The 16,996-nt window shown below is 36.3% G+C and overlaps 3 protein-coding genes across 4 annotated transcripts; 1 reads left to right on the forward strand and 2 right to left on the reverse strand.

The window, feature by feature from the left end:
• Window positions 1-1,022: 1,022 nt before the first annotated feature.
• LOC111804913 (F-box protein At5g03970) lies at window positions 1,023-3,973 on the reverse strand. Of its 2 annotated transcripts, none has more exons than XM_023689743.2 (2): window positions 3,858-3,973; window positions 1,023-2,437 (listed from the first exon to the last, which is right to left on the reverse strand). In XM_023689743.2, the coding sequence occupies exons 1-2, from the start codon at window positions 3,916-3,918 to the stop codon at window positions 1,152-1,154; spliced, it is 1,347 nt and encodes a 448-aa protein (XP_023545511.2). In that variant the 5' UTR covers window positions 3,919-3,973; the 3' UTR covers window positions 1,023-1,151. The 2 variants fall into 2 exon arrangements, with proteins under 2 accessions (XP_023545511.2, XP_023545510.2); XM_023689742.2 differs by having other exon boundaries at window positions 3,831-3,957.
• Window positions 3,974-8,136: 4,163 nt separating this feature from the next.
• LOC111806021 (AT-hook motif nuclear-localized protein 20-like) lies at window positions 8,137-9,521 on the forward strand. The gene is made up of 2 exons (XM_023691348.2): window positions 8,137-8,728; window positions 8,838-9,521. Exons 1-2 carry the CDS (start codon window positions 8,359-8,361, stop codon window positions 9,350-9,352), a joined length of 885 nt encoding a protein of 294 aa, XP_023547116.1. The 5' UTR covers window positions 8,137-8,358; the 3' UTR covers window positions 9,353-9,521.
• A 2,576-nt stretch (window positions 9,522-12,097) lies between these two features.
• LOC111804999 (Methyltransferase family protein) lies at window positions 12,098-15,565 on the reverse strand. Its single transcript, XM_023689855.2, has 7 exons — window positions 15,224-15,565; window positions 15,023-15,132; window positions 13,888-14,102; window positions 13,202-13,275; window positions 12,811-12,913; window positions 12,531-12,673; window positions 12,098-12,375 (listed from the first exon to the last, which is right to left on the reverse strand). The coding sequence occupies exons 1-7, from the start codon at window positions 15,419-15,421 to the stop codon at window positions 12,274-12,276; spliced, it is 945 nt and encodes a 314-aa protein (XP_023545623.2). The 5' UTR covers window positions 15,422-15,565; the 3' UTR covers window positions 12,098-12,273.
• Window positions 15,566-16,996: the final 1,431 nt, after the last annotated feature.

Here is a 16,996-nt window from a genome sequence, read left to right on the forward strand (position 1 = left end):
TGCTTTAGAGAGAGAGAGATAGTGAATCTGGATCGGATGGAATGTGGAAGCGACATTGTTCAGAAAGACCGGTAAGTTCGGTGGTTCCCTTGATTTCGCGCCAATTTGTGGCGACCAAGCCTCTCTTTTCTCTCGCTCTCAACGGAAATGCTTTTTCATGTCTCAGCAAAAGGTGTGTGTGTCGGATGCTACACTAAATCAACCCTTCATCCTCGCCCTTCAAATCATTATTGAAATCATTTGCAATTTTAGACCTCCTTTCCTTTATTTAAAATTTTATCATTATTATCATATCTCAAATTTGTCTGTTGCGCTAACTTATTTGTATGGATAGTAGATGATTTTATGAACCAAATTGATCGGTTTTGATTAGATGATTTTATGAACCAAATTGATCGGTTTTGATTTTATTTGGAATTAGACCTTATTTAATCTTCTTATTCTCCTACATCTACAATCATTGCAGACACTGAGCAAGAACAGTAAGGGGGCACACAAACAATGTTGTTGTGCAGGGTTGCAATTCACCAAGCTGGGGCAAACAGAGCTGTTCGGCCCCACCAGATTAGGAATGCGAAAGTCTCACCAAGCTGGGGCAAACAAAGTTGTCCGGCCCCACCAGATTAGGAATACGAAAGTCTTTGCTCTTCAAAAGGAGACCCGAGAAAAGAGCTAAGAGCTACATTATTGACTAACCCTTTCGTAATGACATTCGAATCAATATGCCTCGACCAATTCTTTTGTAGTGACATCGAATCAATATGTCTCTCTCCTTTTTCACATTTTGTTTGAGATGGGCCAAATAGATTACTTCAAAATTTCGATAGAAATTGGCTCAATCCAAGATTCTATTATCTCATCTATTAAATATTAACCAATACGAGCATATCTCAACTGACGTCGAAGATCTTACACAGAGAAAAACATCGTTGACAAGTTATTTGAAATTACTTTTTTATGCGCTTAAAAACACCATTTTTTTTTTCATTTAAAAACACTTTCTTAAGCACTCAAAAAATCGATTTAATACTCGGAACAAAAATGTGTACTATCATTACATCAACAAAAAGGAGAACCACCTAATCGTCATTAAGACAAGAAGAAATTGGCAACAGAGCAGGCGCATCTCATAGTTGATGCGAAATAGCAGCTCAAGAAAATGAAGCATAAGGATTAAATATGTCTGGGGGGTTTTGGAGAGGGGAATGGGGCCAGATCTTCTGAAAGTAAGGCACTACTTTACAAAAATCCCATGGGATTGAAAGAGCATCACAATGGTAAGGAATCACTTCAAGTGTTTTGCTTCTGATGTTACACTGGTAGATGTTTGATCCCAACCTAATGAAAACGGAGTCCGAGTTTTGACGAATGAACGATAATATTTGAGGTTCTTTAGACCGAATACCTGAATTCGGGTTCTGCTTCCACAGCTCTTTGTAGCTTAATTTGCATCGTAACTTCCACCGGTACTCACAACGAGTGTCGAAAGGAGATAACGAGTTATCGTGTTCCTTGTACAGAACCCATGTCTCCAATCCATGCTTCCCGCTTTGACCGTACTGCAAAAGCCGATCAGATGACTCTCCTAAAATGGAGTCCTCGTAGTCATGAGTCAGCTGACCAACTGGTAGCTTGATTGAAGTTATGCGTCGTTCTCCGAATCCGGGATCATAAATGGCTAAACTTCGATATGTTCCGAACCAGTGGATAACTCCTTTGATCACGGTACCCACCGTCCATGGGCTCAAAGCAAACTCTGAAGAACAAACAAGAGTGGATTGCTTCCATGTCCAAGTCAGTGAGGAGAAAGTCTCTATGGAGATGGTGTTGATTACATCGACTCTGCATTCACAGTTTGCCCGAACAACTCTATATACGATATCTCCGCGACCTTCGCTGGGGTCTTCGGTCATGAACGCTGTACATAGATATTTGTAGTGTTTTTGAGGTTGAGGAAGTTGGCGTCGATACTTGGTGACGGAATCCCAGACATAATAATGTTTCGGGTGTCGACCACAGAGAAGAAGCCCATCAGAGTAGTCAATAAAATAGCCAAGCTTCCTTAAGATTCCAGATGACATTAAATCATCACTCTCTTTACAAGTTGAAAGTAGAGGTAGAGCAGGCTCGTACCGCGGGCGCCTCACCCCGTCTTGTGGCCTGTCAATGTAAAGAAAATTGCATACGAAAAAGCCAAAGAGACGACTGTGTGCACCCCATTGCTTTTCATAACAACGACGAAAAGAAAAATTACAAATCAAGTATAGCCATCTTTTGGACACGAGAATAAACTTGAAAACAGATTTCTCGGGCAAACGGAGGAGGATTTCGAGGAGGATGTCATCACTTGCCAAAGCTGAATGATTACTATCCTTCATCATTTTCCTCCCTTTATGTTTGGGGAAGCATTCCAATGAGTGCAAATTTTCAGTATGACCTAAACAAATCAATTTGCTAGCAAGTTAAGATTAGACGAAAAGGACAGAATAAACGAAAAGATCTTCAGTATCAAACATAAAAGGATAGACAACAAATTCGATCGCTTCGATAGAGTTAGTTTCCACTTAAGCAAAGCTCCTGCTTCTTAATAAAAGTCGGGGTAGCTTCATATAGCTTCCTCTTAGTTATTTCCTATCTTAATACTTCCTTGTACAAGTTAATCAACTTGGCATTTCTTACTCTTATCAAAGAGAAGGGTTCAAGGGGAAGCAGAATGTAAGGTCTCACATCGGTTGGGGAGGAGAACGAAACATTCTTTATAAGGGTGTGGAAATCTCTCCCTAGCAGACGCGTTTTAAAACTTTGAGGGGATGCTCAAAAGAAAAAGCCCAAAGAGGGGCTGTTACAAATGGTATTAGAGTCAGACACTGGGCGATGTGCCAACGAGGAGGCTGAGCCCCGAATGGAGGTAGACACGAGACAGTGTGCCAACAAGGACGCTGGGCCTTAAAGGGGGTGGATTGGGGAGTCCCACATTGATTGGAGAAGGGAACAAGTGCCAGCGAGGACGCTGGACCCTGAAGGTGGGTGGATTGTGAGATCTCACATTGGTTGGGGAGAAGAACGAAACATTCTTTATAAGAGAGTGGAAACCTCTCCCTAATAGACGTGTTCTAAAACCTTGAAAGAAAGCCCAAAGATGACAATATTTACTAGAGGTGGGCTTTGGGCTGAGGCGGGGAAAGCTTCTCGGAGATTAGTGGGTAGACAGACCATAAGCATAATAATCAATCGGGGTCCTAACATATCACTTAACAAAAGAGTTAAAACTCACAAGGAATGCAATCTTTTGAACTAATTTGTTGCAACACCCCATTCAACATCCTCAGTGAAAATCTTCAAACGGATTTATACAGTTAAATACGTCAGATGAAACCCAAAATGAAGAAATCAAACAAAGATTCCACACAAAATCCCAAACAGAATATGAAACTAAGCATGCAACACTAAAAATGGCACAACATTTTCCAGCCCAAAACAGAGTGGACATGCAACATTAATCGCTCATAAATCTTGCAGAAATTCATATGTAACCTGAAAATCACGTCACACCCAGAAGAACAGGATAAAAAAACCGATAATCTAATGAAAATTAAACATCAACAAGCAACCTAAATCCTTCCGATCACTCTATTTTTCCATTCCTTAGCATAGAACTAAAATTAGAACCACAAGAAATGTTAGAAAGCAAAGATGAACTGAACTTATCAAAACCCATCTGTATTCTACGACAGTTAACCAAAAAACCCTCTGAAAATTAGCGCAGTGAAAAGAGGAAAGAAACAGAGAAAGAATTCGATTGTTTGCGTGAGGAAGAAATTTATAGATACCGGTTGGAAGATTGATCGTTGTCATACCTGATGACCGATTGCTTGCAGAAGCAGAACCCCAGCCGGGAGAATTTTTGGCGTTAACCATGTTTTACATTGGAAGGAAAATTTTTGGCCAAAAGTATAAATTGGATAAATGAAGGGGAAAATATGTCTATATAATAATAATTTGATTAATATTTAAATCTTAAAAGGCCGTTTTTAAATCTTACCCAAATTTTCTATTCTCGAGCTAAAAGACATGAAAATTAATTGTTTAGATCCCGATAAATTGGATCGGATTTTACATATAAGCGTTACAGGGACCATCACTACTCGACTTACCATAATGTCTCATGGCAGCACCGAGTCAAGTTCTGATACTAATAGAAGTAGAGGATTCCTGTAGAATATACTTCAACCGGGTGACTTCAAAAAATAAAATTTAATTTTTTTTATCCCCTCTCGTCCCTTTTCATTCCATATAGTCTATTAGACGAACACGACTCTCAACAATGATATGATATTGTCCACCTTGAGCATAAGTTCTCATGGCTTTGCTTTGGGCTACTTCAAAAGGTCTCACACCAATGGAGAAAGTATTCTTTGTTTATAAACCCATGATCATTCCCTAAATTAGTCGATGTGGGACTTTCATCATCCAACATAATCAACACAACGAAGGTGTGGGTGTAAGGAGCGGTAACACAGTTGATGATAGAAATAACGACCCTTCACACTCGGATGATATTACCATTTCATGGCCTTACTTTTGGTTTACCAAAAATCTTCATATCAACCGAGACTCTTTCCCTACTAATATACTTATAATATTTTATTAATTAGTCAATATGAGACTTCAACAGTCAACTATACACACATCCTCAACAGCTGAATTCACTCGTTTTTATTCAAACAATAATATTATTTTGAAATCGACATAATAGGAATATTTCATTACGAGATTTGTTTATAAGTTACTAAGAAAATGAACAAATATATATATATAACCGGACGAACAGTGTGAGTTTATAGATATAAGAAAAAATTAAAAGACAAAATGATAATGAAATAGAACTTTATTAAAGGCTAAAAATAAGGTGTAATTAAAGTTAAGGACACGAATAATATTTTAATCTTAATCATTACGGCTATAACCTAAAACTTTGTTACATTCAGATAACTATAGTCTCCTTTTTAATATATGTTTTTCCCCTTATAATATATATAGACCCACTTTTTATAATAAAGTTAGAATATTACGAGGAATTAGATATGATTATAAAAAGTCTTAAGGATTTGTAAAAATAATTTAATCTAAAACATTATAGTATAAGATTGTTACTTAGTATACCAAAGGATATGTCGTACTAAATAATAATAATAATAAAAAACTTAGCTACTAATTAAATATATAAAGTCAAAATGTCTCATAATATTATTATCACTAAAAATATAACATAAGTAATTAATATTAAATATTGATATTATTTAGACTTTACTAAATGTCAACTACTAAACTTATAATTAATACTTTATATTACCTTAACTACTTAATATAAATTTTGTTTTTAAATTTATTATGTACTATTAATATTTGAAATTACTTAATTTAATTAACATTATATAAATTTTAATATTACTTCTAATTAATTATTAATGGAAAAATATGACTAATTAATTCAATTTCAAAATATGTAATTTTTAAAAGTATAATTATTAAATTTCATTGTTGAGAGCACTTTACTGTAATATATATTAATCATCACAGCATTTAAATCTTCATTTTTAAATTCAAATAATAAAAAAAAACACAAATATCTGCCAATCCTCATCATCAATATTTAATTGAGTTAAAAAGATATTAAATAGATTAAATTTAATCAAAATTATTAATCATTTAATAGTTTATTTTATACTTTTAAAAGGCGATTTTATTATTATAAAAATAATTTTATATAATTAAAAAAAACATATTATAAGAGTTAAATTAGTTGATATGCCATAATTTACCTATGACTTATGAGGACATTTTAATAATTAATTCTAAGTTATTGAGTCATGATTCATTAGCTTTTAATTTTGATTAGACATCCTAAAATATTCTAGTAATTCAAAGTGTTACTCTTCATCATCATCCTATACTATATATTATACGTTTTTGTGTCTATTTAAGTATATAATTCACTTTATTAAAGTATATACTAAGTTAAGGGTTCGAATTAATTTAAATGGACGACTTTCACTAATAAAAATTAATCTGTAAAATATTGTCCTTCACTGGAAAATAAGTAGACAGAGGCATATCATTAACAAACATACGGAGGTGAAATATCACACAAGGAAGAACTACCATCAATTTTAAGTCCATAATTTACCTATATTGACAATGTGCACCTTTAGTATAGGTAAATTATGGACTTTTACCAGCGAGGAGTAAATAACGTGATATATCGCAGAGGATCCAAGAGAATGTCGGGGCAATTAGGTGTCAAATCTAAATTTCAGATCCTGATATAAATTCTGAGCATGAAAAGTTACTATCTATACTAATAAGGTGCACATTCTTTTTCTGTGGCTCAATCATAGGAACTTCAAAATTAAGTGTGAGTGAGGACAAAACATGTGAAATGACTCGTGTTGATCTGTGGAGATAGTTTTTGCTTCTAGAAGCAAGAAGTAAATAACTTAACCCTATAGCAAAGGATTCAAGGGAATGTCACGGCAATCAAATGTCAAATCTAGATTTCAGATTCGGATCTGGATCCTTGGGTCATTAGGCCTAAATTCTTAAATCAAAATTTAAAAAAACGAATTTAATTCAAAAGGTAGAAGAATCAAACTTTTGGTAGATTATTCTACATACCCAGCTAAATTTTATCCATTCAAATTCTTACGATATATATTAATCACTCACTTAACAAAAAGGGTTATTTAAAAAGAGACCAAGATCGAGATTGAGATAAAGATCAAGATCGTTCAAATTTCACATCCGAATCTCATTCCCACTAAGCAGAGTAGTCTTGAACTCATACCCTTGATTTTCGTCTTAAGCCTCGTCCTGAAAGATTAAAGGTTGGTTGTTGTTCGATCTGGATAAGCAAGTATCAACAAGCTCCTCGAGCATATATCGTTCTAATGGAGAAGCTCATCTTTCTATTATCGACGGAGAAACCAATGAACACCGCTAATAAAATATTATATATATATATATTTTTTTTTGAAAGGTTTGTCCATTAAATTATGTTTTATTTTAAACCTAATGTCTTTCTCTATGTATATGTGTGTGTGTGAGTGGGGACGGTCGACAAGGACGTGCATCCCACCATCATAAGCGCATGCCACCCCACTCACACACACAATAAAAAACCCTACAAATTCTTCATTTTTTTATTCTACTACCCAAGACTTTACCCATACTACCTCCAACCACTCTCCCATTAACATGAACCGCTACTTGACCCGACCGTCGCAATATCGCTCACAATTTTGACGAACCGCTATTTAACCCGACCGTCACAATTTTGACAAACTGCTATTTGACTCGATCATTGTAATATGACTCACAATTTTAACGAATCACTGTTTGACTAGACCCTCATAATATAACGAACCACAATTTGATCTGACCGTCACAATATGACTCACAATACTGCTATTTGATGAGACAGTCACAATATAACTGACAATCTCCAGTGGATTGTTCTCTTCTCTCTTTTCCATCTAGTACATGGATGCTGATTCTAATTTTAAGTTTGTGATCATGAGTAGAAACAAATACAAAATATTTAGGTATATTGCAATCGTTTACTTGAATAATTTCTCAAGCCCAAAGAGACAATATTTGCTAGCTGTTGATTTGGGCTGTTACAAATGGTATCAGAGCTAGACATTAAGAGATGTGTCGTCTCCAAGTGGGAGGATTGTGAGATCCCACATCGGTTGGAGAGGAGAACAATTACAAGGACCAGAGCCAGACATTAAGAGGTGTGTCGTCCCCAAGTGGGTGGATTGTGAGATCCCACATCGGTTGAAGAGGGGAACGATACATTCCTTGTAAGAGTATGAAAACTTCTACCAAGTAGACATGTTTTAAAACATTGAGAGAACGTTCATACGAGAAAGTCCAAATAGTACAATATCAGCTAGTAGTGAGCTTAATTTGTTACTTAATTTGTTACGTTAGGTTAGTGGCGTTATATATATATATATATATATATATATATATATATATATATATATATATATATATATATATATTTATCTTTCTCTCTCCTCACATACTCTCTTGTCCATCTCAAATCTAGGCATCTCTTTGCCTTTTCTCTCCTCTTCTTCCTCTCATCATCAGTTCAGTCTCTCTCTCTCTCTCTCTCTCTGATACTTTCCCTTTGCTTGATCCTTCCATTTCACCTCTCCCTTTGATCCCCACAATACCTTCTTCTTCTTCCACAACCAAATCTGAAAAAAAAACAATAAAGTTTTGATTTTTAAGGCTCAAAATTTTCAAGATCTGAAAAAGATTTGATTTTTGAAGCTCCGGTTGAAGATGGCGAACCGTTGGTGGACTTCCAGCCAGATGGGTCTTCCCGGAGTTGATCATACGTCGACGAGCTCCTCCGCCATGAGGTTACCAGATCTGGGGATCTCCATGAACGACAACAACGGCACCGTCAACAGCGGTGGAGGCGATGACGATGACGATAGAGATAACGGTGGTGATGAACCTAAGGAAGGTGCTGTTGAAGTCCCTACGCGCCGCCCCCGTGGCCGCCCGGCTGGCTCCAAGAATAAGCCTAAACCACCTATCTTTGTTACTAGAGATAGCCCTAATGCCCTAAAAAGCCATGTCATGGAGATTTCTAACGGAGCTGATATCGCCGAAAGTGTCGCTCACTTTGCTCGTCGGCGACAAAGAGGTAAAAGTTTAAGCTAATGGGTTACGGTAAATTTAGTTTTTTTGTGTATGTAGTCATGTTAATTTTGCGATGGGTTATGAAAAATTTAATATTTTTATCCTATTCTTAGGGGTTTCTGTGCTTAGTGGCAGCGGCACGGTGACGAACGTCACACTCCGGCAACCGTCTGCGCCCGGTGCAGTCTTAACCCTTCAAGGGCGGTTCGAGATTCTCTCGTTGACTGGAACTTTCCTCCCTGGACCAGCCCCACCTGGCTCGACCGGACTCACGATCTACTTAGCCGGTGGCCAAGGGCAGGTGGTGGGCGGTAGCGTTGTCGGGCCACTCACCGCTGCCGGGCCAGTGATGGTGATCGCCGCAACGTTTTCCAACGCTACATACGAAAGGTTACCTCTAGAGGAGGAGGAAGAAGGCGGGGGAGGAGCACAAGGGCATACATCAGCAGGCGGTGGCACCGGCGACGGTTCGCCGCAAGGCATCGGAGGAGGAGTCGGAGATCTATCAGCTATGCCACCACTATACAATTTACCACCAAATTTGCTACCAAATGGCGGCGGCGGGGGCGGCGGACAAATGAACCAGGAGGCTTATTCATGGGCTCACGGCGGCCGACCGTCGTTTTAAGGATTCCACAAAAGGTTAGAAAGTGTTTAAGATTGAAGCTGTTGTTGCAGCCATGTCTTAGGAAGTTGAAGATATAAAACATGTCTTAGTTGATTATAAATATTCAGTGTGTTAAAACCCTTAAATTGTTTTATGCAAATACAACGAGAGTTCATCCGATTTTGATTAATTAACGACACAACTGTGCTAATATCTGAGCATATCTCAAATGATCAAATACGAATATCTTTCCTTGTATGAATGGTAGATTTAGATTTTTACGTATGAATGTCTATATGTTGTCGTTAAACTCGAGAAATTAGGGTTTGATTCTTTTGCTCTCGAGTGAATTACTTGTGATGCATCATTTAAAAAATCTTTTGATAATTTTAACTAAGTGTTCGATAACTTTAATTTATTGTTAATTATTCGATAACCTCGTTTAGTGTGTGGCGTATTAGTATGCCAAAATTTGATAATTTGTAAAAAATGCTATAAAACGTTTTCATAGCAATGTGTATATTACCGTATTCAATATAGCTCTACAAAAATGCTATAAAACGTTCCAAACTTTTAATAATATGGATTGTCACGACGATGAAAAACGGTATAAAAAGTCTACGATAGCGTTTTTCGTAAATTATTGTATCTATTATTTCTCGTACTGAATCTTGTTGCTATTTTAGTGCAAACCCCACCTCCCATTATCACCTAGGGTTAATGATATAATATTAAATTTCTTCTAACTTTGAAATTCAAGAATCTTCTAGACACAAAATTAATTTTTTTTTAAAAGTTCGAATTTTTCAAGGACGTATTAGACAACTCAAAATTCAAATGTAACCCTCTATACCCGAGATTTATGTTAGAATCTGTAACTCGAGTTTAATATTTGATGACTCCGACATTCCTTTATATCCGTGCGACATGACCACATTACCTATTTGTCTTGAATTTTACTCCACTTAAGAAGTCACAACCTGATCGACGATAAATCTAAATTCCAAATCCGATTTCAAACCGAATCCATTATCATTTTATCGTTTACGATACCCGTCACGAATTTCTTAGCATGTGATAAACAAGTAAAAGGAGGGAACTTTTATTTGAGGAAGACAAGGAAAAGAAATTAAAAACATTAAAATAATAAAATATTAATATTGGTTTATTAGTGGAAAGTTTTTAAGAAAGATAAGACCACACATATAATATAATTTAATTGAAAGGGTTTGGAATTTATAAATTTATTTAATTTATTTAATTTATAGAGATTTAATTTCCCCACACATTATTGTTGAAGTTTGTGAAGTGAAAATAGGAACTAGTGAGGAATTGTTTCTTTTATGTTAATTTGATTAAAGTTGTCGTTACGTCACGAAAATAAATAATTACGCTCTTTTAAGTAAAATAAATTTATTTATTCGTGACGACTTTTTTCGCAGTACACGACAATAAAGTTGTTAAGTTGTATGTGGGGGAGTTATTATCTATCATTGACTTGATCTGTGTGGTAATAGAATCAATCAGAGTCTAAGCGTCGGCAGGTTTGTTTTGGGAAAGATGTTAGCATCTCGAGATGGTCGATAAGCGTTGAAGAAACATATAATCACTCATTCTTTGAACCAGCATGCTCGAGTATGTATACAAATTTATATTTTAATGAACTCGAGTAAACTATGCAGAAACCCTAAACCCTAATTTCTGAATAAAAACCCAAACATATTATTAAAAAAAAATCCTAAAATTAGAAATAATTTCATTAATTTATCATAATATTGCCCTAAGCTAAACTTAATTATGAAATACATAAATTAGATTAAAGTAATTAATTACACAATTAGTTGAGGGCAACCAGGGAGGGCCCACTTCACATGGAATCACATGTGATGGCCAATGGGAGACATTCTATTGGGTAAAGGTGGCAATACACGTGGACCCCACTAAAAAGGATCAAATGGCAATTTTTTAACCTATATTTTTTTATTTTATTAAAATAATATTGATTTAAATAATTGCAACCAATGGGGAGAGGACTCATCTTTTCTTGCTTTCACATTAATTAATAATATTATATATTAATTAATTGATTGATTAATTTTTGTAACATTTTTTTATTAATAATGTGACATAATTTTAGACAAACATTAGGGAAATGTGGAATATTTGATAAAGTCTATGTTTTGGATGAGAATTTTTTATAATTTTTTTTAGAAATTATTGCTTAAAGGAAACCCATAAACAAGAACAAAGAAAAATGATTCATTCTTGTTCTTTCCAACTTTGGGATTTTTTTTTTTTTTTTTTTTTTTTTTGGGGTGAAATTGGAAGTACAATTTCAGACGGGAATAAGTCAAAGGCACGCTAAACTCGTGTTTCTACACGGCCTTTCGTTGGGATTCATGCCCTCATATTTAAGTAATAATATTTGGCATAGTTAGATCAAATTGGATTGGATTCATTATTTAATAAAGCACAAAGAGAAAAGATGCAAATTACCTACCGTTAGATCCTACATACAGTTGAAAACGGGAACAAAGCATTCCTCACAGAAGCGTAAAAACCTCATAGTTGAAAATGGGAACAAAACATTCCTCACAACGTAAAAACCTCATCAGTTGAAAACGGGAACAAAGCATTCCTCACAGAAGCGTAAAAACCTCTCTAACAGATGCATTTTAAAATCGTGAGACGACGACGATACGTAACGGACCAAAGTGAATAATATCTGTTAGCGGTGGACTTGGACTGTTACCCTTACTCTTGTAGTATGTTTAAAAAATACCTATAAAATTTTAAAAATAGCATTAACACTATTAACCTTTAAATGACAAACCGAAACAAGAGAACCTCATAGATGAACAGCCACAAACATTCCACCACAACACTTCCAGATGAACTAGAGAAAATTCCTTTGAAATGTTGCTCTGTGCCTCTACCATGATTCATGAGACAGGCTTCTGAAATTTTCCATGAACCCACACCCTCTCCATGCTCTTACCATTTCGGCGATTTAAGGACTTCACACAACAATATTCCAACTCGAGCTGCAACGATAATCATGCTCTAAAGTTAGTCGGGGCGGTATCAATTATTTTCTATACTTTATAAGGTCAGTAACATGACATCACCATTGTTGTAAACAGATTGGGATATGAACTATAATAATTAAGTATATGTATTTAAACCTGGTAGTAAGTACCTCAACGAAGCCTGCAGTGACAAACAGATCTCTCAAGGTATTTAAGCAGAAGAAATAAGAACGCGTTCCATCCAATCGGACATATTCCCTGAATCCTACTCTTTGATCTTGCCCAAATCGAAGCATCGTCATATCATATAGACCTGCATTCCGTTAAACAGGATATCGATCAGCAGAATGTTTAAAACACGTTACATGAGCTAGAAAGGACAGGAATTTTCTATACTTGGGATTTAAAGCAAACTAAAATACCATCACCAGTCTTATCATAATCTATTACCATAGTCGCGAAATAAGAGCAGGCCTCCAGGCTTCAACGCCATATAGCATTCTCTAATCGATGCTGGCATCCTCTGGAGAGGCACTGCTGATAATGTAAATATCTGAAATAGTGAAAAAGAAAGCCAAAGAACATTCAACTGTCATTACCAAGATTCAAGAAGTCATTAGAAGTGAAGGAAGTTTGTTAATGTTGCACAATATATTAGTTTTCACCAAGGGAGAGAGCGTTCATGCCTTAACACCATTTAGATATTTCATTAATTTCTTTGCAAATATAAAATGCTCCACAAATAACAGGAATCAAAATTCAAAGTGTATATATATATATTAAACTAATGCATTGGATAAAATTAGAGTAACTATATAAAAATACAAAAAGAGGAGCATACCAAAGTAAGAAAATCAACCCCACCAATGCAACATTCACTTTTTTCTGATTCGGTGGCCTGAGATCCTTCCTTCTCTGCAAACATAGAGAAAGATGGATAAGGGTGCAAGCCTGTAAGGAAAGCAGTAGTCTTGCAGTTGATGTGTCACGACCCAGATCCACCGCTAGCAGATATTGTCCTCTTTGGGCTTTCCCTTTCGGGTTTCCCCTCAAGGCTTTAAAACACGTCTGCTAGGGGAAGGTTTCCACACCCTTATAAATGATGGTTTGTTCTCCTCCCCAACCAATGTGGGACATCAGAATCCACCCCCCTTCGGGGCCCAGCGTCCTCGCTGGCACTCTTTCCTTTCTCCGATCGATGTGGGACCGCCCCCAAATCCACCCCCCTTTGGGGCCCAGCGTCCTTACTGGCACACCGCCTCGTGTCTACCCCCCTTCAGGGAACAGCGAGAAGGCTGGCACATCGTCCGGTGTCTAGCTCTGATACCATTTGTAACGACCCAGATCCACCGCTAGCAGATATTGTCCTCTTTGGGCTTTCCCTTTCGGGCTTCCTCTCAAGGCTTTAAAATGCGTCTGCTAGGGGAAGGTTTCCACACCCTTATAAATGGTGGTTTGTTCTCCTCCCCAACCAATGTGGGACATCACATAATGAGTTAGGTCTAAAGGGATAGGCAAAATAACAACCTGGAGTAGTAAAGCTCGGCTGCTGTAGCGACGTGTTTCCACGGCATGAATTGCAGGCCAACCATGTTGGAAACTTACTAGTAGAAAAATCACAATAGAATGGACGAAATCGATCTTTTAAAGATGCAATACCAACATCATTTAAAATCTCTTTAGCTCTCTCAAGAGTTTCCGTGCTACAATCGCAAGCATAGATGACAATATTTTCGTTCCCACTACAAAGAAAGTAATCATGTGTAAAGATAATGAATTGGTAGCAATAAGATCTAGCACTCAAAGGCCATATTTAATGGTACAAATTTCTTCTATCTTGACCATGCAAATGCACTACAAGTACTGGGATGAACATAAAACATTGCGAACGCTGTGTTCGATTCCATAATTGTCGCAGATGCACTCGTAACACCTAATGAAGTTTCATGAAGGAATATCTGTGATTCAGCTCTTGAACAAAGTTAGAAAAATGTATAGAATACACATCATCCTCATTTAGAAGGGGAGAGATGAGGAAAATGAAGCGACCATGCTCCGTTCTAAGTGGTTTCGGTGTTAAAAACCAAAAGGTCATTTTCCATAGGCCCTCACTAAATGGCTCAACTTGGCCAATCAATAATCATTGTTTTCTATAAGCTCTAACTTTATCGACGAAGTATATGAATATCGACCCACATGAAAAGTTTCGAATTTCAACTGAATATGGAAGAGTATATCGTTATATGAGCGTATATCCTACCGATGATGCAAATGGGAACCTGCATAGAGTAGGATGGATAGTCCAGAATCAAGATCTCAAAAGGAAGTGAAGGATCAATTCGCTCTTATAATGGGCACCTCTCGCTCGTAACTAATCGAGAACGGAACACATTAAGAGGTTATGTGAAGAACCCTAAAACAAGTTCTTGAACTTGTCCTAACGAAATAAAAAAGGAGAGATATAGATTATATTCATCTTCCAAAGATGCTACCTATCAATCCTATAACATACGACATGGAGGAATTGGCCAGTATTTCATATAAACAAAGACAACGCAACTAGTTTGTATCAACCAAATTTCTACGTTATCAAACTCCCAAAAAATTGGTGAACATCAATAAGAAGTAAAGCAGAGGAAAAGTTGAATACGTTGGAGGTTACCGCAAGATTGGAAGAGCAGTGCTTCCATTACCACAACCAACCTCCAAAACTTTACAGTTCTTCTTACAGGAAACCAGTTCAGGGAATTCCTTCAACAAATACCGCCTTTCCTGAAGCGAAACGCAAAGAGCTCAAATCACAACTAATCTAAAAGAAACAACAAAGTTAGGTTGCTATGAATACGCTAAAAGGAATCAAAACCTTGAAGAATTTGCCGGAGGAGTGGCGGAGGTGAAAGCGGCTCCAAGCGTCAGAATCGGCTTCTGCAGAAACTGAGGGAATGGAATCGCAGGGCTGAAATGGAAGCAAATGGTACTGCAAAAGCGGGTCGTTCTCGACCCGAATTCGTAGCTCGTCCCAGTCGAAATCTTTGGAGAAATATTCGGCGGCTTCCCCCATTCAGTTCTTCGCTTCCAAATCAAGAAATTCTCCACCAAATCTGCAAGAGAAGGAAAATCGAGCCACTTCTGAAACTTGAATCACCCTCTAATTTGTTCTACTCCTTTTCTTTCACATTAGAACCTAATCTTTTGGTCATTTCTTTGTTAATTGGCATAATTTCTTAAGATCCTAGGTTTAGATTCTCATTTCTATATTTATTTTTATCAATTTGATATTTGTACGATCATCAAACTCAAATATCAAACATTCATAACTCATCATTACATCAATTACAAAAATCAAATATTTATAATCTTAATAATAATCTTAGAAGTAGGATAATGTAAGATTAGGTTGGTGAGGTTAATACGACTAAAAAATTGTACATTAGTGAATCAACCCATTTAAATTTTTCAAAAATTCAACCCAACGAATCGAGAAAAAAAAAAAAATCAACCCTACCCAACTTTTATAATTTAAAATTCAACCCAACCAATCACGAAAATCCATCAACCAACGTAATTCATAAAATTTTTATCGGTTGGGTTGTGGGTTGGGTTGATTGAGTTTTTCGGGTGATAAGATTTTTTGAACCCTTAATCTCGAGATAGTGTATTAATTTTTTGTCGATATGTCGACATTTACATTAATGTTTTCACTTGTCCATAGGTTCAACATCCACTAAATTCTTGACCTACTCGACCGTTTTTTGACTTACTAGACATTAAATAGAAAGTTAAGGTCTGATTCAACACAAAATTCCCTATTTTGAATAGTGAAATATTTGACACAACGTTCGATCCCACAAAAGAGGATCTTTACAAATTTCAAAGTACCCTTTTTTTCTCTTTAATAGCAATGTTTAGAATGAGTTCGGTTATAAAAAGGCTTACTATAAAGGTTGAGAAAAGGGGCAAAAAGGGTTCACCCAAAGAAAGAACTAACTTTTCATCTCGAAACCCATCTTAAAACAAGTTCAATAATAGCCATTGAAAGTGCTCAAAGTTCAAACCAAGTATGATGTGATATCAAAAGCAAAAGCAGCGAGCTTGATGTATACTTAATGCAAATTATGAAACGGTTTGATTTCCATTTGAGGGAGACAGCATTGAGATTGACCCTTTTCGTTGGATTATTGTCATCCTCCAATGAAACATGAAAGATTCTCATCAAGTCGAACGTCATCTTAGATTGCACGTTTTGACATCTTTAACCATAACTCAAAGACATAGAAAAACCCACCGGAAGTCTAAGAAGAATCTACAAGAGCAAGTCATAGATAGAAGTTGGTACCAAATCTGACCCGATCTTAAGGACCTTTTTTTTATCCGTTTCTCTAATAAAAAAAATGTTGAAACAAGAGCAAACCCAAAGAGTAACACAGCTCAACCAAAAGGAATAGGGGCGTTCACCTGTAAAACCTGTAAAAACAATTTGGTAAAAGTAAGGTCGCTCGTAATAGCTCTAACTTGTGGTGGTATACCAAAACACGATGCTATCTCATTCGATACGAAAATTTACAGAGAATTTATAGAAGAATGTAAATAAGGCACATCAAAAAGTAAAGTGAAAGTGAAGTTATGTATTGTTGTT

The sequence above is a fragment of the Cucurbita pepo genome, chromosome 11 (genome assembly GCF_057944985.1).
Source record: "Cucurbita pepo subsp. pepo isolate OVF chromosome 11, ASM5794498v1, whole genome shotgun sequence".
NCBI lineage: Eukaryota > Viridiplantae > Streptophyta > Magnoliopsida > Cucurbitales > Cucurbitaceae > Cucurbita > Cucurbita pepo.

Bases quoted from the DNA above. Each gene is read 5' to 3' on its own strand.
- LOC111804913 (XM_023689742.2), bottom strand. From the start codon at position 3,918: ATGGTTAACGCCAAAAATTCTCCCGGCTGGGGTTCTGCTTCTGCAAGC. The intron at 2,438-3,830 runs GTATCTATAAAT...TGATTTGTTTAG, and splicing joins AACGATCAATCTTCCAACCG to GTCATACTGAAAATTTGCAC.
- LOC111806021 (XM_023691348.2), top strand. From the start codon at position 8,359: ATGGCGAACCGTTGGTGGACTTCCAGCCAGATGGGTCTTCCCGGAGTT. The intron at 8,729-8,837 runs GTAAAAGTTTAA...TCCTATTCTTAG, and splicing joins TGCTCGTCGGCGACAAAGAG to GGGTTTCTGTGCTTAGTGGC.
- LOC111804999 (XM_023689855.2), bottom strand. From the start codon at position 15,421: ATGGGGGAAGCCGCCGAATATTTCTCCAAAGATTTCGACTGGGACGAG. The intron at 14,103-15,022 runs GTAACCTCCAAC...CTTTCTTTGTAG, and splicing joins ACTGCTCTTCCAATCTTGCG to TGGGAACGAAAATATTGTCA. The intron at 13,276-13,887 runs GTTGTTATTTTG...CTATGTTTGCAG, and splicing joins GCCGAGCTTTACTACTCCAG to AGAAGGAAGGATCTCAGGCC.